The 22677-nt window shown below is 45.0% G+C and overlaps 3 protein-coding genes across 5 annotated transcripts in view; 1 reads left to right on the forward strand and 2 right to left on the reverse strand.

Moving 5' to 3' along the window:
• The window catches only part of SLC39A11 (solute carrier family 39 member 11), a 337009-nt gene extending 336244 nt beyond the window's left edge, over positions 1–765 (reverse strand). Inside the window, exon 1 of the mRNA XM_037128088.2 lies at positions 651–765. The gene's annotated coding sequence lies outside the window, so the exon portion shown is untranslated. The remainder of the gene's footprint in view (positions 1–650) is intronic.
• COG1 (component of oligomeric golgi complex 1) lies at positions 187–12757 on the forward strand. 2 transcript variants are annotated; one of them, XM_037128082.2, is made up of 14 exons: positions 187–572; positions 3300–3541; positions 3688–3869; positions 4007–4177; positions 6023–6179; positions 6741–6951; positions 7344–8135; positions 8652–8798; positions 9255–9416; positions 10185–10333; positions 10816–10924; positions 11317–11426; positions 11506–11584; positions 12620–12757. In XM_037128082.2, the coding sequence occupies exons 1-14, from the start codon at positions 258–260 to the stop codon at positions 12755–12757; spliced, it is 2964 nt and encodes a 987-aa protein (XP_036983977.2). In that variant the 5' UTR covers positions 187–257. The 2 variants fall into 2 exon arrangements, with proteins under 2 accessions (XP_036983977.2, XP_036983978.2); XM_037128083.2 differs by having other exon boundaries at positions 188–572; positions 10206–10333.
• The window catches only part of FAM104A (family with sequence similarity 104 member A), a 17585-nt gene continuing 6602 nt past the window's right edge, over positions 11695–22677 (reverse strand). Inside the window, exons 3-4 of one of the 2 annotated variants that reach the window (XM_037128091.2) lie at positions 15726–15785; positions 11695–14045 (exon numbers count right to left, since the gene is read on the reverse strand). In XM_037128091.2, the coding sequence (XP_036983986.1) occupies positions 13803–14045; positions 15726–15785 (303 nt within the window). In that variant the 3' untranslated portion in view covers positions 11695–13802. The remainder of the gene's footprint in view (positions 14046–15725; positions 15786–22677) is intronic. The other variant, XM_037128092.2, reaches the window with a different exon arrangement.

Below are 22677 nucleotides of genomic sequence, written 5' to 3' on the forward strand. Positions count from 1 at the left end.
AGGAAAGGCTCTGCCTGAGCGCAGAAGAGCTTCAGGTGCCCGTGAGGCTGGCCCCGCAGACTGCCAGCCTTAACAGTCTAATTTAACCACATGGTCTCTTTTTTTTAAATGCCGCGCCAGGGGTCAGTCAGCTGTCCGTCGGTCTCAGGGAGCAAGCCTGGCTGCAGCGGGGCAGAACTACTTCCGCCCCTAACCAAGATGGCATCCCGTCGGTGGGGCCGCAGGACGGAAGTGACCCGACGGGCTGACGGGCCACCATGGCGGCCACCGCCTCCTCCTCCGCGCTGAAGCGCCTGGATCTGCGCGACCCCGCGGCGCTTTTCGAGACACACGGAACAGAAGAGATCCGAGGGCTGGAGCGCCAGGTTCGGGCCGAGATTGAGCACAAGAAAGAGGAGCTGCGGCAGATGGTAGGCGAGCGGTACCGCGATCTGATCGAGGCGGCCGACACCATTGGCCAGATGCGCCGCTGCGCGGAGGGGCTGGTGGAAGCCGTGCAGGCCACCGACCAGTACTGCGCCCGTCTCCGCCAAGCGGGCTCGGCTACGACCCGGCCGCCGCGAGACCCGCAGGTCAGTCCGGAACCCCGGAGCCCCGCCCCACAACCCTGCCGTTCCCGCAGGTTCTTCCCGCCCCCACCGCTTCCTCACCTGCATTTGGGAGGAAACTGCCGCTACTCTAGGAGTTCCTTTGCCTAGGGGACGCGGCCGGAGGTCCTTCACCTGGCTGCTGATCGTCCCCCCAAATCATTCGACCCTTTCTTCAGGAGCCTTCCCTGACTTCCGGGCCTTGATTCCCTCACCTCACTCGTGGGTTCCCTGGGCTCTCTCGTCCGACGTTAGAGGAAAACGCCAGGGGTCTCCCTCGCCTGACAGCTCCGTTCATTGCCTATATGACATTTCCTGGCGTTATTCTGAGAACAGATTTCTCCTTTATGTTGATACCGTGTCCCCCAGCCCCCCAGTCTTTCATTCCTCATTCCAGTCTTCTTCCACCTCCACCCCATTTCCAAGAATAACGTCCAGAACGCCAAATAGCTATTATACTCGTTGTTGGGGGATCGTACCAGCATCAAGCTATCGCCTTTTAAAAATATATTATTTATTTATTTACCTTTAGAGAGAGAGGAAGGGAGGGAGAAAGAGAGGGAGAGAAACGATGTGTGAGAGAGTCAGCCATCGGCTGCCTCTCACATACCCCCCCCAATGAAGACCTGGCCGGCAACCCAGACCTGTGCTGTGACTGGGAATCCAACTGGCGACCTTTCAATTCGCAAGCCGAGCTCAGTCCACTGAGCCACACCATCACCTTTTGATAGCAGAACATTTTCACTTTAGAGAACTAAGACTATTCAAATCATGTTGTCCCAAGTGTTCTGCTCCCCCACAGCATTTCGTGTTCCTAAAGAGCATTGACTTGGGGACAACGACATAGTGAAAGGGCTTGGAGGGCAAGAAAGGTAAACAAGGAATTTGTTATTAGCATCTTGGGAGATCAACCTTACAGCCTCATGCAAAGAGAAATTGCAAAAGTACAATTTAGCCTGGTTTTGGATGTTTTTAATATAGCCTGGGTTTTAGAGAAACTCAGGTCAGTAGGCTGGGCTCACACAGTAGAACCATAGAATGCTAGAAATTGCTACTTTTTCAAACAAGCAACCTCGTACCTATGTAAGCCATGCATGCGGTACATGTTGCCCTTACATGGCCAGCCTTTGCCATAACTGAGTCATGCTCCAAGGTTTATTCTTCAAGGTACAAAGACACAGAAGGTTCCAGTCCCTGCTCTGCCAGAGCTTACAATCTAGTTGGGGGATTAAATCCATGGAAAGCTGATAGGAGAAATGTAAATAATTTACAAGAGCAATAGAAAACATTTTAGGATAATGATGGTTGGTTCCCAAAATAATTGTGCACATTCACCATAAGATTTCTGAAGGAAGTCGCTTCAGACTTGGGTCCTCAGCAAAGAGGGGCCTTAAGGACAGATGAAACTTGGAATGTTGGTCTGAAGTGTGTAAAGACAATTAAAAACTGGTAATCAATTTGATTAAAGCAGAGTTTCTCCACTTTGGTGCTATTGATACTTGGGGCTGGGCCATTCTTTGAGGTAGCAGCTGTCCTGTGCGTTGCAGGGTGTTTAAAAACATCCCTGGCCTCATCCACTAGGTGCCTGTAGCACCCTCCCCACTCCCCCAGTGTGATAATCAAAAATGTCTCCACATACTGCCAGATGTTCCATGGGAGATGAAATCACCCCTCTCCCCCACACATGGAAACCTGGAAGAAAGGAATGGAGGACAGGAACCCCCTGACCACTGGGCTGAGCTGATTGATACTAAGCAGTGAGGAGCCTCTTAGAACCAAGCAAAGATAATATCTAAGTGGCCTTTGAAGAAAGTAAACTTGACAGCAAAGAAAAGGATAAATGGGAGGGTAGTGAATGACCACAGCACAAGTGAAATGTTTTTGGGTGACTCTTAAGTGTGAGATGATGATGACCTGCATTAGAAACATGGAAGGGGTAACAGAACTTTAAATAGTGGAGATATCAAGAGAACCCATCAGAAGGACAGAAGTTTCCTGGGAATTTAGCAGCAGAGTGGTGGTATGTGCTAGGGTAGATACGGAGGAGATGGCTAAGATTTTTGTTAAGGAGATGAACTTAGTTTTGAGGATACAGATTTGGAATGACAGTGAAACTTACCAGGCAGCGGTAGAAAAGGCTGGGCTGGGATTCAGGGGAGTGGTGAGGACTGAGAATAAAGATGTGGCAGTAGTGGTCTGCTTAGTGGTGATGCTTAAGACTCCTGAAGTGACAAGACAGACGGACTGAGAAGAGTGGAGGACTGAACCAGGTGAACATTTGGTGGAAAGCTGGTGAAAAGGGACAGCCAGCAAGGAGGTCCGTGATGCACTTGAAGAAGAGGGAGAAAATGTGGGAAGGCTGAACATCAGAAAAGGGAAGGAGAAAGCTCACACGAGGGGTTCCACAGGGTTCCGTAGGGTTTCATGCTATTGAGGCATCACAGGACCACTGATAACCAGACTGTGAGATGACTGGATTGAGTCTGCCTCTCTGTGAGACTGAGCCAAGGTGCACCAATAGGTAGGAAAAGCCAGCGGGATTGTAGGACACTCCTGACTCCAGCCATTCTACAGCACCACACTTGGATGCCCAGCTGAATGGCACTACTAAAAGCTTTGAACCCTAACATGTCCCCACCCTTCTCCCCATGCCTGCCAAACACTGACCTTGCTTGTGTTTTTTTCTTCTGATTTGTGTGCCTTTGCCTGTAGCCACAGCCATCCCAGCAGAAGTTCTACAGCATGGCTGCCCAGATCAAACTCCTCTTAGAAATTCCTGAGAAGATCTGGAGCGCGATGGAGGCCTCTCAGTATCTCCACGCCACACAGCTCTACCTGCTCTGCTGCCACCTGCACAGCCTGCTCCAGTTGGATTCTTCTGGCTCCCGATACAGCCCCGTCCTCTCCCGATTCCCCATACTCATCCGGCAGGTGGCAGCAGCCAGCCACTTCCGGTAAGTGGGTCCTGCGTAGAGATCTCTGGTGAGGGGCACGCTTCACCGCTGTAGTTTTTTATGGAGGATGTCTTCTGTCCTGATGGACCATGGATCTTCTCCCAAGATATAAAAAAATTCCCTGGTGACCTTTGTCATTGTTCTAGGTCAACCATTCTGCATGAAAGCAAGATGCTGCTCAAATGCCAGGCCGTGTCGGACCAAGCTGTAGCTGAGGCCCTGTGCTCTATAATGCTCTTAGAAGAGAGTTCTCCTCGCCAAGCCCTGACGGACTTCCTGCTGGCCAGAAAGGCGGCTATTCAGAAACTTCTCAACCAGCCGCACCATGGTGGGTGTGGCTTCTTTCCAATATTTGGTCCAGAAACATGGGAATGGAGGAGGCTGAGCTGAGGGAGACTGAAGCATCCAGTTTTGTTTTTAACTTGACTGAAGAAAATTGTGTAAAAGGCTGGCTTCTTCTCATAGGTGCTGGCATCAAGGCTCAGATTTGCTCGATAGTGGAGTTGCTGGTCACCACTTTGAACCAAGCTCATGCTCTTTTCTACACTTTACCAGAAGGTCAGCTGCCAGATCCCTCCCTGCCATGTGGCTTGCTCTTCTCAACTCTAGAGACCTTCACAGGCCAGCATCCTACCGGTAAGCTCCTAGCCAGCCTTATTTTCTGGTTCATTCAGCTGATTTTTATTGAGCATCTACCATCTGCCGGCTACTATGCTAGGCTCTGGGGATACAGTAGTGAACTGGACAAATATGGACTGCACCTTCATAGAAGTTACAGTCTCATGGTAGTGGCAGACCTTGAACTCAAATATACACATACCTGTTTAACATCAACGTTGGCCATTACCCTAAAGGTGAAGTACAGCTTGGCTTTGGAGTGTTGAATGGAAGGACCTCACCAATGTTATGTTCACTGAAGAAATGGTATTTAAACTGAAACCTAACAGTTGAGTAAGACTTGGGTGAAGAAGGCAAGGAAGAGAGTTCCAGGCAAATAGGAAGAGAATGTGCAAAGGCTCGGAGGCACAGAGGACATTAGTATATTTGAGGAACTGAAAGAGAGCCGGTTGGTTTAAAGAGTGTTGGGTGATGCCAGGAAGAACAGCATGAAAAGAGATGTGGCCAGACTATCAGATGTGACCGGGTAACACAGAGCTATGTGGGCCATGCTAGAGAGCTTGGATTTTATCCAGAGAACAATGGAGAGCCTTCTAGGACCTTCCGGTCTTGGTGGTCCTTCCATTATACGTACCCATGCATCTTGTACTTTTATGTGGTAGGATTTCTCCCAGGTGGAATTAAATGCAGTTGGCTTTTATGTGGCAGTGGATCCCCATGGGGCTGGAGTGGATGCTGAGAGCTTAGTTAGAGGCAGGCTGTCATTGCGACCCAGGTGACAGATGATGGGGAAGTAGAGAATGTAGCTAATTGGATAGCTCATACATCTGTTTATGAGATGACTTGGTGATGGATTGACCGTGCAGGGGTGGAAGGGAGGTGTCAGATGATAAGTTCACTCTTGAAAGTACTGCATTGGGGACAATTGACACCTTGAAATGGGAATGTGAGTGGGCAGGCGATTGTGGGTCCAGAACAGAGCTGGACCTCTGGCCAGAGATACACATCAGTGGCACTCTGCATATGGCTGTTATTTAAAGCCACAGGGATAGGTGACATCATCAGTAAGAAAAGAGGATGACAGAGGACTGTGTCTCAGGAAACTCTAGAACTCATAAGTCAGGTGGAGGAGACAGCCGAAGATAGAAGAGAAACAAGTGGAATGTGGTGACAGCCATATGGTTATTCTCAGAGATGTGTATTATATATAGTCTCACTCCCGGCTTACTTTACCTTTCAACAAGGGTACCATTTCCTTAGGCCTTGGTCTCCCTCCAGGTACTTACACTTAGTACATTTTCCCTCCTCTGAAAGGTGATGATTGGTTACTTCATCATATGTGGCATTGGCAGACAAGGGCAAGGGACTTCAGAAGGACCCATTCAAACTCCAGAAAGTGCTCACACACAGAATACCATGACTGGGCCTCCCAGAGTCACACAGCATGGCTTGTGCCCTTCTGGAGAGGTCACCTCTGAAGAGCTGCAACAACTCACTTACTGAGCAGGATGGGTGGTCATCGAGTCTTCCCGTAGATCTTCAGGGGAGGTAGGAAGACAGTGAGGAGAGGGAAATATCACCTGTTTTTTGACAACCTAAGTTCTACTTTGCAAATGTCAAGGACTGCGCACATCCAGGTCTCCTTTCTCTCTTTTCCCCATTCCTTTTCTCGCTTTCCTTGCCATCTTCTCAGCCAACAGGATGATCAGAGTTTGAGGGAAGCTGCCAGCTCCCTGATGCCGGAGGCCCTGGACATCTTCCATACTTGTTTTCCCCCCCTTTTCAGGGCCCCAGCCTGGTCCATTTTTTAAAATGCTATTCAGAGGTTGGCCCCGGTTCCTTCTCACTTGGCCTTCTCTTTAGAAAAGGGCATTGGTGTTCTCCAAGAAGAGATGAAGCTCTGCAGCTGGTTCAAGCACCTGCCAGCATCCATTGTGGAGTTCCAGCCGGCTCTCCGGACCCTTGCACATCCCATCAGCCAGGAGTACCTGACAGACACGCTGCAGAAATGGATCCACATGTAAGTAGCCAGAACTCTCCCGAGGCTGGCAGGCATGACCCAGGCAGCCTTGTTTGTGGCCATACAAGGACCAGTGACGAATGAGGGACCAGCCTGATCTCCTGGATGATGCTCTACACACTGCCCACTAGGTCATACCAGCTGCTCACTCAGCCACCTGTCACTACCTTCATGGCAGATTAGCCCCCACTGTAGGAAAACCAAAAAGGAATTTGTCTTTCAAAACCTTATGTAGAGGATTTTAAATTCTCTTATGTAACATGAGTTCTGCCACTCCTAGACCCTTATTTAGTGCATTGGATTTTGAGGCCATTCTATGGTGCTCTTTACTTCCTTCTACATAACTCAGGGAAGCAAGGGTGGGCCTGGTGAACGGACTACAGGCTCTCCCCTCCAATTCACCGAGAAATGCTGTGTTTATACATTTTTTTTAACCGCTCTAAGTAGATTTATGTGTTGGGACCCATGTAAGAGGTTTTCAAATGGACACCTGCTCTTTTCTTAATAAAGCTGTGGATCCATGAATCTAATGAGGCCCAAGTAAAATGATTTTGGTTGCAGGTGCAATGAAGACATTAAAAACGGAATCACCAACCTGCTTATGTTCGTGAAGAGCATGAAAGGCCTGGCAGGCATCCGGGATGCCGTGTGGGAATTACTTACCAATGAGTCCACCAGTCACAGCTGGGATGTGGTATGCAGGCGGCTCCTGGAGAAGCCGTTCTTGTTCTGGGAGGATTTGATGCAACAGCTGTTCCTCGACCGGTTACAGGTAATGTGAGTAGTCACATGGTCCATCTGTCTGTTTTGGCCAATCTTAGTGGGATCTTCTGACTGTCTGGGTTGACACCTGTCACTTCCTAAGTGTGTTCTTTGCCTGATGACTTACCCCAGGGAGCCCCATAGTGTACCTTCCAGAGGTGTCTCTCCTGGATATGAACAGAGATCCAGACTGTGGTGCTGGAAAGGAGACCAGGCCTCTGTCATGTGGTTGGGATCATGTCCGTGTTCATCAAGGATGACCTTGCCCTCTGCAAACATCCTGTCGTCTTTCTGAGCCTAGAGGAGAACATTCTGACTGCTGGGATAGACAGCTATTTGATGCTCTTGTGTTGAGACTGCCTGAGAGGAACTGTGATTAGAGCTCTTCTCATTCTCTTTCAGACGCTGACAAAAGAGGGCTTTGACTCCATCTCCACTAGCTCCAGAGAGCTCCTCATTTCTGCTCTGCAAGAGCTTGAGAGCAGCACCGGCAAGTCCACTTCAAACAAGCACATCCACTTTGAGCATAACATGTCTCTCTTCCTCTGGTCTGAGAGTCCCAATGACCTGCCTTCTGATGCCGCCTGGATCAACGTGGCAAACCGGAATCAGTTTGCTGGCAGCGGGCTCTCCATGAAAGCTCAAGCTGTCAGCCCTTGCGTCCAGAACTTCTGTGCTGCCCTAGATTCTAAACTGAAGGTTAAATTGGATGATCTCCTTGCTTACCTTCCCTCTGATGACTCGTCACTGTCCAAGGACGTCTCCCCTGTGCAAGCCAAGAACTGTGCCTTTGACAGATACGCCGATGCCGAAACTGTGCAGGAGATGCTGCGGACTCACTCGGTGGCCTGTATCAAGCACATCACAGACTGCATCCAGACAGAGCTGCAGAGCATTGAAGAAGTTGTGCAAGGCCAGCAGGATGCCCTCAGCGGGATCAAGCTGCATGCAGCCCTTTTTATGGCGAGACTCTGCCAGTCACTGGGAGAACTGTGTCCTCACCTGAAGCAGTGCATCTTGGGAAAATCTGGGAGCTCCGAAAAACCAGCAAGGGATTCTAGGGCTCTGAAAAAACAGGGGAAGGGGAAAGCGCAGAAAGCCCTGCCTACACAGGCCCAGTGGCAGGAGGTTAAGGAACTCCTCCTGCAGCAGAGTGTGATGGGCTACCGGGTCTGGAGCTCAGCAGTCGTGAAAGTAAGTGATGTTGCACGTGTTTTGTCCATGCTTACTGGGTCATCCTCATTTGGTCTCCCTTTTGTCATGGGCCAGTCTTGCCAACCTTGGTAAGATTTTTTAATATAAGGGAGTAACAATTCTTATTTCATATAGTTTTACTTTCACTCATCGCTGCCACATGGAGCAAATGTCAAAACTCTTCCATTCATTTCTAGCCAGGATTTTATAGACAGAAACACTGGACTTTTTCCCTTCCATCTGACGAGAAAGACACTCTTTTCTGTACAGGGGTGTGTATTTCTTGCTCCTCAACCTAAATATCATATGCTGTACTGGTACCTTATTTGTAGAGTAGTTAGCAACAAAATTCCCATTGCCTGTGTCAGTAATTTGCCAAAGGAAGCGTGATGTTTGCCACTTGCCACCCCACACGTGACCTGAGCATGGAAGCTGGTTTCAAGATTACCATAGTAGTTAGAGACAAACTCGACAGGATCTGAGTTGCCTCTGTGGGTATTTGCCTTTTATTACCAGGTTTTGGCCCATGGCTTCGCCCAGGCACTGCTTTTAGATGATGCTGGCTCAGTCCTGGCCACGGCTACCAGCTGGGATGAACTAGAAATTCAGGAGGAAACGGAGTCTGGCAGCAGCATCACATCCAAGATCAGACTCCCTATCCAGGTAAGCCAGTGCCCCGCCTGCTCTGGGGAAAGGAAAAAAGATTTTAGAAAATCATTAACTGACAGCTTTTGAGGAAGAGGTGCAAGGAATATTTATAACTTTCTGCTGGTGAGGGATTGTGGGGGGAGGGCAAAGTGGACATAGGGCCAAGTAAATAGACTGTTCGAGGAGTTGGTTAATGATTCTTTCCTTTTGTAGCACAGGCCCTGTGCTAGTTAGAGAACCACCTACCCTAGAGTGAACACAGCAACACCGAATAGCGCCACCAGCCAGGTCAACCCCAGGCCACCAGGGGAATGATAGCAAATGTCACGCTTATCTGTTAACTGGTCTGTAAGAGAAGCTGAATGGAGAGGTCAAGGTCTTGGCATATAAGCCAACATAAATACACCCATCTTTACCACGTCTCATTTCATTGGTGCACGTTGGCGACTCGACACTCCTTTGTTCCTTTAGCCGTCCTGGTATGTACAGTCCTTCCTGTTCAGCTTGTGCCAGGAAATTAATCGGGTTGGAGGCCATGCCCTGCCCAAGGTGACGCTGCAGGAGATGCTGAAAAGCTGTATGGCTCAAGTAGTAGCTGCCTATGAGAAACTCTCTGGAGAAAACCAGATGAAGGTAGGGGTTCGAAGTTTTCTCCATTAAAAACTGAAATAAAACCTTCACTTTCCTGGGGCTTGGGCAGTGCACATCCGGTATTAAAGGTCACTGAGCCCAGTCTATTTAGGTGGCTTCCAACTCTGCGAGTTTAATTACACCCATTCTCAGGGGTCAGGCAGGTCTTCATAAAAAGGTCATCCAGACCATGGGAGGAAGAACACCTCAGAGTAACCAAGGCCCACTGCCCCCCCACCCAGCACAGCCAGCTCACTGGGCTTGGGGCAGACCATTAATGCCAGGGTCAAATGTGGTCACGTTAACTGCTTGGAGCACCTGGAGGGGGTTGTTCGAAGGGTTCCAAAGCACGGCCTGTGGCGAACGAGGCACTTTTTAAAAGGAGTTCTGTCTCCCAACCCTCCACAACCCTGGCTCACCGGCTGTGAAGCATCCTGCCCTTGCTGTGTGCTCCCCTTTAGTAACATTTGTAGGACAGGACCACCTCCCGATTCGGGGAAGAATTCAGGGAGGTCTTCTCTGCAGAACTTCCTTACAATGCCCCTGCTTCATGCAAGGAGCTTTTTTTCCCTTTAAAATGCCCATGTCTAGCATCCAAAACCTTTTTGTAAGGGCTGTTGGGGTTTTCAAGAGCAAGTTTCTAACGTGATGTTGTTGAGATTTAACTGGCCATACGGGTATAAAAAGCTTCTGCTTCTGAAATAAGCTGTAACTCAACCAAACCATGAAGCTGTTTATTATGCTCATATAGCCATCTCCCTTAATGGGTAGGGATGGGGGGTTCATTTGCAGAAAGAAGGTGCATTTCCAATGACACAGAATCGGGCACTGCAGCTGCTTTATGATCTGCGTTATCTCAACATTGTTCTGGCAGCCAAGGGTGAAGATGTAAAAAGTGGTCGCAGCAAACAGGACTCCAGGTATCCTCACCCACCCCTCCCTGCCACTCTCCCAATACAGCCTTTTCCAAATGCAAACAGCCCCTTTCCTGGGGAGCCACCTAAGAGTGAGCCTTATTGCACATCAGTTGTGTTTGTTTTCAATAGTAAGTGCTCATATTACCAGCAAGATAAATAATGACCACCTGCTGGATAAATTCCATGGTCAAGTGTAGTTACTGGACTCTCATTCCTCTTTCTTGTGAGTCAGCCTACCAACTGTTGGGTATAATTTGAACCTCTTGAGTGCCCCCCCTAAAACCATGGGGAAAGAATGGACTTGACTTAAGACATCACAATCAGCTTAAAACTCTGAGGGTACTTAGGCACAGTGATCAGTGACTAGTGGTACTAAGCCAGCAATTAAGGAGAATAAATCCAGTTCCAAAATGTCAATCTCAGAAGACGGGTGTTTGTCCTAAAAAATGTGAAGAATCATCATCATCATAGTGTCTTTTCTTCAGAACTGAGAAAGTGACTGACTATTTGGAAGCACTCATTGACCCATTTGACCTGGATGTTTTCACACCCCACCTCAACAGCAATCTGAATCGCCTGGTGCAGCGCACTTCTGTAAGTCAAGTCATAGTAATAATAAACCTGCTCTAGCACTAGAGCTTCTGGAGGCATTGCTGGGAGCAGGGAAAGACACAGGTAGCTGAGTTCAGTTATAAAGACTCAGGATTAGGTAAAATCCCATGCTGAGGTAACCGTCATCTGACCCCATTAGTTGTAGACAAGCATTATTCAGGTTTTTCCAAGGACTCAGAGAAATAAAATAAAAAAGCATGTGACTCGGAGATTCTGACTGGTGCAGTGATAACAGTAATTTTAAAGCATTAACACAAAAAAAAATCTACCCCAAAAGGACAGTTAGAAACAGAAAGCAGTGACTGATCAGAAGCGATCTTTTAACTGGGCAGTAAAACCCCAGCACGTCTTGTACATTCTCTCTTATGTATCAGGTTCTCTTTGGACTGGTCACTGGGACAGAGAATCAGTTCACCCCCAGGAGCAGCACGTTCAACTCCCAAGAACCCCATAACATACTGCCACTGGCATCAAGTCAGATCAGGTAACGGTTCTGGGAGGCTTTTTCCTGGGCCCCCGGCTTCCTGTTCATGCCACTGAAACTCCTTCATCTTGTCTTAAAGGTTTGGACTTCTTCCACTGAGCATGACAAGCACTCGGAAGGCCAAATCCACCAGCAGAAGCATCGAATCAAAAGCCCAGGTTAGTGCAGAAACCAAGAGGTTCATCCCTTTTAATACTGTCCCATCTCCCACCAAACACTACCCAGTTGGCTCCCCTTTAAAGAATCGATAAAGAACCAAAGGACAAAATGCACTAATGCTGTTTTTAATGGCGGCGCAATATAGAAGTACAGGTTTTACTAGCTTGAGCTGATAGGTTGAAAAGATGTCCATTTACTTATCAAGTAGCCTCGTAACAGATACGGATTTCAGGCTGCCAAGGCTGCAGAAAATATGCAAGTGCGATGGAGGTTATTCCTTAGTTTTTGTAAGAAAAAAGGGTAGACTGCTTACCTAGTACTGTCATACTTATGTGGAAAAAAAAAGCCTGATTTGTTTCAGTGAAGGTTTCATCTTCTATTTCTTTTACTTGGGTGGTAAATAAAAGGAAATTTGCTTTCTCAAGTTTTACAATTTCTTGTTAATACACGTTTTGTTTCAATAGGCTACCATCCATTAAGCCTGCAGGAGGATCCTGGGTATTTCTGCATTGTGTTGTATACATGTGTGTTTGAGAGCTCAGATGCTGGCTTCATACAGCATTTAGTTATCTGCTTTATTGCTATACAAAATATTAGCAACGAATCCTTTCCATATTCCCTGCCATCAAACCCATTAAAATCCAAAATCCTTGTCAAACATCTGGTTTTAAAACTTGGGAGATGGTAGTAAAAAAAAAATTCTTGCACAAACCATCCACTCCCTAAGCACTGGCCTGTACAATAACTTCCCACCACAATTCTAAATTCCTACTTCAAATCACTGACCTTTTAAATTCTGTCCATAGTAGAAAGACAAATCATGGAAAGGAGGTCTGTATCTCCCCCTTTCCTGCAATAGTTCTCATCTTCAAAGTTAAGCTGTCCCCACGTGCTTTTCGAATCCCCTGAACTCGAGCTATCCGTGCTTCTCAGATCTGCCGTGTGCGGTGTGCACTCCGCGTGGAGCAGAGGGTGTGGGCAGGCGGGAGGATCTGGGTGGACTCTAAGGCACTTTCCTCTCCATGCAATGGCAGGTTGTCCCCCCGGCACTCTCCCGAGCAGATGACCCGACGCATCCTGGCTCCTTATTCAGACAGCTTGTCAGTGAGGAAGAAGACTCGTCTACACCTTCGTTATTCAAACTTGGTTGGCTCTCTAGTATGACCAAATAACACAGGGACATGTCCATCACTCTCCAAATAAATACTACTGCATCATTTCTACTAAAGGTGCCTCTGCTCGTTTGTCTCTAAGCCATGCCCGTCTTTTCCAGTTTCAGTGGTGGAATGTGGCCCCTCGTTACTGTTAGGGGGTTAAGTTTAAGCATAGAGTGAATCCTTGGCCAACAGTCTCACAACACTTGTGACTTTAGACATCGATTCGGATAGCTTACATTTTGTCAGCACTCAACAATGCCTTAATTCTGGACACTACAAGGTGGAATTATCAATGAGACCACATAAGCTGCCAACAGAACAAGTCTATGAGTAAGACAAAAAATCATTACGTATTTCTTGACTGTCGGAATTGCAATGTTTCTACCAGGTCTGAGATGTAGGCTCTGGAGCAATGACGGTGACAGAGGTGATCTGGGTATACAAGAGTCTGAAAGACATTCTCTCTAGAAATACAAATATATAACAAAGAGAGAAGACAGTTATTAGGGAGGGTGCTCACTTACACAGTCTCACTTGAATCGCACTGTTCTGTTACAAAGAGTAACAGGCGTCTACATACTAAGAGGTAGTATGGCAATTTCAGTGCAAGACTGAATCAAGCTTTCTATATTTTGGAAAAACGTATGCTCTTTCATGGAAACTATATACTCTTCACTAGTTTATTGAATTTAAAAAATTGGAGATCCCGCACTTTTAAAAGGCCTTTTTACATGAATTTCTAATTGACAGATTTGGAAATCAGTCTGAATTGGACAAACTATGGATTCAACACGCAGGTGATTCCTCATACCGTTACCTTGACATGGATTGGATACCCACCCTCAAAAGAATCCTATAAAAAATTGCTTCAAAGCCCCTTTAAAATTGCAATAGTGCAGCAAAACCACAAGTAAACAACGGCCTGTTAACCTGTTATTTCAAATATAGACTGACGAGCCAACAGGCATTTTTTTTGTGCAATTTTTTGAAACATCGTAAGATGAAATATCAAATCTGCACAGCGCTGTCCCTTCACAGAAGGCAAGAAACCGCCCGCCCATCATGTGGGAGGCCGTCCTCGGTGCTGTAGGCTGTGGAAGTGGGCTTCCTTCAGGGTCTGGTTGATGTGGAAGTACAGGCCTTGGCACAGTGCGGACTGCTCGGGCACGGGCTGGGGGGTGTTGGGGCTGGACCCCGTGACGACGTGGTTTAAGCTGCTCTCGGGCCCACTGGCCCTGTCCGGGCTGTTGATGCTGCTGCTGCTGCTGCCACTGCTGCTCCCGCCACTGTCACTGCTTGAAGACTGGAAAGAAAAAGGAACAGTTTCATGACTCAGCTGTTTTGTCTCTTAAGAACTCTGCTGTACTTTAATTTATGGTACCCTATTTAAGAATATTCTTCCTACCCAGATTGAGGAGTATCAGCATTACACTGAGCTTTACAGTTTACAAAGTACATTCGCCCAAGACATTTTACTCTATCCTCACAACTACCTTGTTACAGCTGAGTAGGGTTACTGTACCATTATACATCCCTAAGAAGTAACAGGGTCCATGTTCGAGCACAGACCTTCTACTGCAAATCCCTTCAACTACACCTTACCTCCTTTACATGGCTCCTGAACCGGCCTTTGTCATTCATTATATGAGCATTTTTACAGTCCAGTATGTGTGCGTGTTGTGTCTGTGTGCATGAACTTGTCTAATTTTTAATGTAATTAGCAACTTAAGTGTCTTAGTCATCTTAAAGAAGCTACTCAGAAATCCCTAATAAGAAATCCTGCAGAAACCACCTTCTTCCCAATAGTAGGAGTTTCAAAGGAGAAGGCAATGGTAATAAGGACCCTTTCAGAATTATGGTACTGTACAATTTTCATTTCTAAGAATTGACCACCCAACCACTCTTCTCTATTTAGAACTCAATACAAAATTGTACTTGAAGGAATCAATAGAAGAGGAAGTTAGAATTCAAGTAATTAATGAGCTGGTGTAAATTTTGTGGGAGTCATTAGCCCTTTGATAAATCTGAGTTTGTATTCCCTTAAATACTGATGTTTTGAAATGTCTGCTTACAACAATGTAAAATCTACACATAAGAAAAAAAGACTGGAAAGAAACAGCCCATGGTAGTTATGTTAAAATGGAGGGATTATAAATGCTTATTTTTTTCTGCTCTACTATAAATTTTTTGCAATATGGTTATTATATATACGCATTATCAAAATAAATGTATAAATAAAATAAAATGTTTTAAGACAGATACTTTAAAAATGATTTTTGAAAAACCAAAAATGACACCTAATAATACATATATTATAATCCACACGGGTATATGGAAATCGCATGAGTCCATTTACAATGCAGTAAGCTTAGAGAAATTATGTTGTAATTTATGAAGGGACACTGGGTTGAGGCCTAATTTGATTTTACTACATAAAACTACAGGGTGGGGCCAAAGCAGGTTTACAGTTATTTGTATGGAAAAGTAATACAATAACTAATAAATAATAATACAAGAATAAACCCTGTATTTTGTGCACTAACAACTGTGAACCTGCTTTTGCTGCACCCTGTCTGTACATAAATGCCAAAAACGGCAAAGGAAGGATGTTCACAAAAGGCATCCATTATTAATAAGGCTTAAAGCAGGCACTGTTGCGGTCCCTTGGTCATTTGGAGCTACCTGATACAGGGTCACATATCCTATTGCCCACAGGTAGTGGGTGACAACCTATCTATCTTTCTACCAATAAAATCCATTCATGAATGCATTACAAATGGGCTGAGTGGCATCAGACGGCGGGCTTGGCAGCAGTAATTACATTTACTCAAAGACTTAAGATGTCAAAGCCAATTCAAAAGCGAAAACTGATTAAAAGCCTCTCCTGACCTAGAGTGTGTAACAACCCAGAACTGCCGCTGGTACACCTGGTGAGGCTGTGAATATTTAACGAGCAGGTTACTGCACTAGATAAGAAACCCACCGCGCAGAAAACTTTGTTTCCTCTTAGTCTGTTTTCTTTGTTTTTCGTTACAGGTACTGTCTGAAAATTAAGGCAAGAACTAGAATCAGTTTCTAGTAAAGTCAAGTTTCTATCTCAAATTATACTTATTTCACAATATAACAGCGAAGGGGGCATTATTCTGAGAAGAAAGTGCTTTAAAATAAACAGTTTAGAAAAGAGTTCTGTACAATGATCATAAAAAAGGAAGAGGGGACACAAATACACTAGCAATTTCTAGTCCATTTTAAAAATCTTGTAACCTTATAAAGACACATATAAAAATGTTCAGTGTGGCCTTGTTTATAACAGCTAGAAACTTCAAACAACCAAAACATCTAACAATAGGGAAACCAGTTAAATTATAATATATGTATATAAAGTGTAATACATAACTTATAATTCATAACAATGAAATTCTATTCAGCTATTAATGACATACACACACACCAAGACAGAAAGCAGTCTTTACCCTTTTTTTATAGGCTACGAGACAGTATGCTTGCCAAATGGTTTTAAAATGTTTTTTAATGTAGACATATATGTACACCAAAAATAATCTGGAAAGATATATGTGCCGAAATATTTAGAATCTGGACCTTCTATTTTTTAAGTAGAAGTAGCTTCTACAAAAAAAAAAAAGATATATTTTGAGGGGGAAAAATTGATCCTGAGTTGTATTCACTTGCATTGAGGAGGCCAGTGGTACTTTCAAACTAATAAAACGCAGCCTACAGAGAACCAGGATGGGCTCCGGAAGCATTAGATATATACTACCGTGATCAAAGGGAAACATAACACATCTCTTCACGATACTTTGGCTCTATTTTCTGCCAATTCAAGTCTTCTCACTATTGGGGAGGCTTTCAAGAGTAACCTCACAAAGACTGACCAGTGTTTTCAAAGGAAGGGTGAAACCCATTTGGTGGGCAGTAAGCAGCATTAAAAAAAGAAAAGAAAGAAAGAAAACAGTGCAACATACTGATTGTTCTGTGCAATGTTTTTTCAATTATTCACAAATATATTTGGTATCTACTAGGTCATAGTATAAAATTTTTCCATGAAATAGGGTAAAAAATGTTTGGAAGCCATTGTAACCAGTCTCATTAACACTGTCGGCCAGCAAAGTGGTCTACTTTACAGGATAAAGAACACTCATTATTTACTTTTAACCCTCAAGGCACAAAATCAAAATTTTAACTCTATCAATGCTTTAAGATACACACAGAAGTAAATTGTTTTGTCTTATAAAACCAAAAACATGAGACAGGAAAAAAACACAGTTTCGCACACTGAATGGAACTTAAAGTATCAAATCCGTGGAGGAGGAAGGGGCACTACTTGACTGCATGGTGTTGAGACTTGGCATGGAGTGTTTACCGTGTTCCTATTCCTGTTCTTAAAGAGACCTACACAAGTTCTCTTGCTGAGTGAGTCCAGAAACCCTGGGCCTGGGCCTGACTCCTCCACTAGGAACCCTGGCCCCGGGGTCCCAATTCCTCAGAGACTCCTCATCACCCAAATCCACAGTTAGCGCATTTCTTTTCTCTAAACTTTAAATTTGGGCCGAGTGCTGACGCTGACCAGGGTGTTCTCAATGACAACTTTGTATTAAATCAAAAGAGAATAAGGTTGTGATCTGTGAAATGAAAACCCCTTGTGAATCCAGGCATACAAGCAGCATAGGGTTACATTTATGAAGATTCTGACCGAGTCTCTTTCTCTAAATGTACAAAGGATGCCACAGCAAAGATCCCATAAGAATCCCCCGGCAAAGATCTGTGTGAAAAGGGAGGATTCCAAGTTAACTGAAGCAGTAATAAAATCCACCTGGGTGCCCTGGTGACTGCAGATGCCCGGGTGAGACCCAGAAGAATTCAGTCTATTTTGGAGTCCCCTGAGGCTTTTTCAGCGGTGTGCATGCCAGGGTCCCACCTCAGGAAAATCTGGCTCAAGGAGGTCCAGATTATTCTGATGCCCAGCCACTGTCCAAACACACATACGCCCCTGCTGTGCACCGGGAGGCACTGCACTAAGGCTCCCCAGTCATGTATTTACTGCGCTTCATCAAGAATATGGTGGCAACACAGCCACTGATAAGTACAGCGCACGGTCAATGCAGTGACAGGAACCTAGCAAGCAGCATGGATGGAGGGAGCCAGGACAGGCTCCTTGAAATGAATGGTGTTTGAACTGGGCCTAGAGGATGAGGAAGAATCTTTATAAGGAGGGCAGGGAACAACCTGGGAACAATAAGCAAAAGCAGGAGTGCTCTGGGAGGCAGAGCTAATGGCGAGGTGTGGCGTGCCCACTCCAGTTTAGCATCGGTGACACAACAGAACTTGTACATGCGAGACCCTGGATGGTAAGTGCCCAAAGTCTGCAGGATCCGTTTCCAAGTGTGTAAGATTCATTCAGAGCTGTGCTTGGGAGTGAGGGTGCTAGGGACCTATTGAAATGAACAAGGCTGGGGAGACCACGGAGGCCAACAGGGAAGTTTTCCAGAACATCAGATAGCAGCAGAGCAGGCCACCACGAGGAGTGTGGCAAAGTCCACGAAGGGGTGTGTCTCACACCCCAGAGGGAGATGGAAGGGATTCAGAAAGAGAGACATCCAAACGGACACCAAACACCTTAGACACCTGCTAGATACAGCTGACGCTTGGACCACATGGGGCTTTGTTAGGGGCGCTGACACCCTGAACAGTCAAAAACCCACATATAACTTCTGACTACCCCAAAACTTAACTACTAATAGCCTACTGTTGACTTAAGTCTTACCGATAACATCAACGGTCAATTAACACATGTTTTGTATGTTACATATACTGTATTCGTATAATAAAGCAAGCTAAAGAAAAGATGTTAAGGAAGAAAAAATACACTTATAGTACGATACGTATTTACTTTAACAAATGCACATTTAAATGGACCTTCAGTTCAAATGCGTGTTGTTCAAGGGTCAAGTGTACGGGGTGCTCAGTACACATGATGAATGGAAAGTGTCAGTGAGCCTTGAGAAGAGTTCTGTGGCCTCAGGAGGAAGCTGGGACCCAGAGAGGAAAGGTTGGCGGACAGGAAGTACTGGCAGCAGCTGCAGAGAAGGGAGAGGCTGGCAGTGAACAGGAAGGAGAAGGCAGCAGTGAGCTACGGGAAAATAGGGCAGAGATGAGCTGGGAAGGGAAAGAACACAGGAGTGCTAGTGACAGAAGCAGTGGCTGCTTCAGAAGACTGAAGAGATTCAGAGGGCGGAATACTAGAAGCAGCGGGACACTTGCTTCTCTTTGGCAGAAAGTATTGCTCCTATAAGACAATGTAGAAATCCTGATGCAGAGGTTGGGAAGCTGAGGAAGTTCATTTTCTTAGTCCACGGGGCTACACACCACAGGAAGAGAACTCCTGGTCCCTCAGCTAGGCCTACCTTTCACTTTATGTTCCCGGGGCATGAAGTCAGTGTAAGAGATAACCCCTAGTAAATACCCATGGTAGAAACCAATCAACTCTAAAAACTACTTCTGCTAATAACCTCCAGAAAGCCCCCCAGGCAGGAATGTTAATTACTGAGCCTCTCTGCTTTGTAAAAACTGAATCAGAATATATGTGCATATTTATTAAATATGTGTATAGTTCATTGTAAAACTGCTGTGGAATCTGGATTAAGTGCAAAAGATGATCCTGGCCAAGTGGACTGGAACATCCAATGTAAAATCCCTCATCTCCAAAGCGCCCAATTATGTAAGAGCACTCCAGGTCTGCCTATACCCACGAGACAGTAAGATTCTGAATGAATTCAGTGGGTTATTCACACCGCTTTCTAAAGATGCGAGGACAGAAAATGCAGGTGGTTACTTTCTCTGTCGATACTTACAAAGTTGGACCATACAATGAGTTTTAAGTTCCTTTGTAACTACAATATTCTATGACCTATCACCTCATTTTGTTTTAATTCCAACAGGCAGAAAAATGAATCTGCCCTGGACACAAACACGCGCGTGCACGGACCCTCGTGACTTCACGGACTTAACATGCAGTGTCAATATGAAACTGCTTGTGGCAGCTTTGGATCGTGGCAGTTGATGTGATGTATACAAACATTTCAAGGACTTAAAACTGTGAGCAAAGTTTCTCAAAATATACAGTACGAATCACACTAACTCTGTGAAAGAATGGCTCCTCCATTTGGAATGGACCTTTTAGACAGTAATTTCAGACTTAATTTCCTGCACGGTTTTCAACACATAACCCTGACAGTTTTACCCAAAACACTTCTTGGGATGTGCCTACCACCCTATAACAGACTAAAAATGAGTGGGCAAAAACTCTTAAAATGAGTATTTTAAGAGTTTTAAAATACCTTTGAAAAATAATGCTAAATATTCCATTGTCATCTAAATTCACCCTATTAAAAAAAAATCACCTGACATTCAGCTCCACCTAATTCTTTTATTAAAATACATTTTATTTATTTATCTTTAGAGGGGAAGGGAAGGAGAGAGGAAGAGAAATATCAATGTATGGTTGCCTCTTACGCGTCCCCTACCGGGAACTGGCCTGCAACCCAGGCATGTGCCCTGACTGGGAATCGAACCTCGATCCTCTAGTTCGCAGGCCTGTGCTCAATCCACTGAGCTACACCAGCCAGGCTCCATCTAATTCTTAAAACAAATAGATTTCTAGAATCCTAATTTTAACAATACATGGATTCCTCTGGTTCTGTTATTTTTTAATATGTCATGCCTCTACATTCCCATAAAAATGCCCTTGGGATTTTAGGGTTATGACATCAAAAACGTTCCCCTTCCAGCAGCGACAAGACGTAGTCAGGGGCCGTTCTAGGTAAGCCACTTCTGTTTTGTCTCCACTTTCTTCCACCCTCTACTTGTTACTCCACAGTGATCTGAAAAATCAAGATGTTTCGGTAAATTAAAGAGTAAAAAAAAATTGGGGTCTTGTAAAAAGGTACTACTTTGACTTACTCAGGCAGCAGCACCTTTTATAAGGCACACACCTGGGTACCAGAGTCTGGATTTACATGGAAACATCTAGTGGACTTTGTAGATAAAGGTATTAAAACAGAAGGCAAAGAGTATTAATCCTACAAGACACAATTCCAACCAAAAGGGCCAGCCCCTAAAAGAACAAATTTGTAAGTTAAATCGAGCTAGTTTTTACCCATCCAAATAACTATCCAAGATCACGAAATGTCACCACCATTGTACAGGACCCAACACGAAGACACAAATTCATGTACCATTTCACTTCTCACTCATGGAGAGAAAAACAGCCAGACTTAGACAAAAACTAACGTGATTCATACAGAATAGCTTTTACCAAAAAAAATTGTACTCTTGTACTAGTAATTTATATGTCGATTTAAAGAGTATCATCCTAAGGCTCGCAAGTCATTAAATGTAAGACACTGGGATTCAAGGTCTTTAAACACCAATTAGATTTTTTTTTGGGGGGGGAACACTAGACCCCTAAGTCTTCACTTTTTCTAGACAGAATTCAAAAATGGCTTTCTAGCTCGTTCTGTATCATAGCACCAAGCTGGAAAACCACTTTCCAGCCGCTCTTCCGTTTCTATGGCACTGTTAGGGTTAGCACCCTGCGGTGTCTCAGGACCCCCAGCCCATCTTCTGGGAGACGGGGCCCCAGTGCAGAGAGAGCTGCTCAACACTCACGTTCTCGGGCGTGCTGACCCTGCCTCTTACTAGCTGTGTATCTTTGCACAGATGACTTTATTTTTCTGTGCCCCAAGTTTTCTATCTGAAAAGTACAAATAATGATACCTATATTAAAATGACAGGAAGAAAATGCCAAGTAGAGTAAAAGCTTCTTTCTACATAACTCATCTGGCAAGTCAGTTCACGTTCTTTAGCTTCATGGCATCTAGGAAAAAATAGGCATGTACTATGTCCATTTTCAGGTAATTGTGATTTACCTGTGGCATAGTAAAACCGTTTAACAGAAATCAAACACCGCACATCTTACTTCCCAGTACTTGCCAATATTATTATATTAAAAGAATATGTATAACTTTGGGAAAATTTAAATCTTAGATAAAACAAGTTCCTTCCCAATGAAAGTTCTTCAAGTTGCAAGAGAAAGAATTCCAAAACAATTTACGTACTCCAGGAAAGACAAAGGTAAGTTTCTCTTACTGAGTTAGTCTTAAGGAAACCTGCCTCTTCCCTACCTTAGAACTAAAAGGTAACATTTTTCACTAATACGATAACTTATTATATAAATTAATAAAATTAATAATCCATTTATAATAAATCACTTTAGTATTTCCCCCCCTTATACACAATTGTCAAAAAGCAACCAATGCCCCTAACCTTGCCATTTCTGTGTTGGAAGCATAATGACCCGGTCCAGCGGTGACAATTCAATTATTTAGGGCTTAACTTTCCATTTTAAAGACTCTCCCCACCTTCTGCTCCTCTGGCTCTGCCTGGGTTCACTGGGCTCATTACTGGTTAATGCCACTGCTGGGGAGGCAAGCACCAGAGGCTATTTGCTCAGATGGCTACTAAAGGCTTAGCCTCAAGGCTGACACAGAGGGTCGCAACTTCCCGTGAGGGCTGCTGCTGCGTTCAGGTCACCACGGCAGATAAAGAGTGCCCGGCCGACCGTGCCCCGCCGTCTGTAAGTGATAACAAACACAATCTAGTCCATCCTCAGACTAAAGACTGGCAGAGTAGTCCAACCACTGACATCTTTGGACAAGTAAGAACAAGACTCACGAACCTACAGGCTGAGTAATGACACCTTGTTTTCTTCTGTGATAGTAATACCGTCACGGGTTTTAGAAAGGGCATGGAGGTCATTTTCCACAAACAGCAATTAAAACTAAACAAGAACTAAGACTAGGAGTTTCACTAAAAACAGAGATCAGAAGTGTTTAACATTTTAAACATGACAATTCATA

This window comes from Artibeus jamaicensis, unplaced genomic scaffold, assembly GCF_021234435.1.
Source record: "Artibeus jamaicensis isolate MK-2021 breed Jamaican fruit bat unplaced genomic scaffold, CSHL_Jam_final contig_1998, whole genome shotgun sequence".
NCBI lineage: Eukaryota > Metazoa > Chordata > Mammalia > Chiroptera > Phyllostomidae > Artibeus > Artibeus jamaicensis.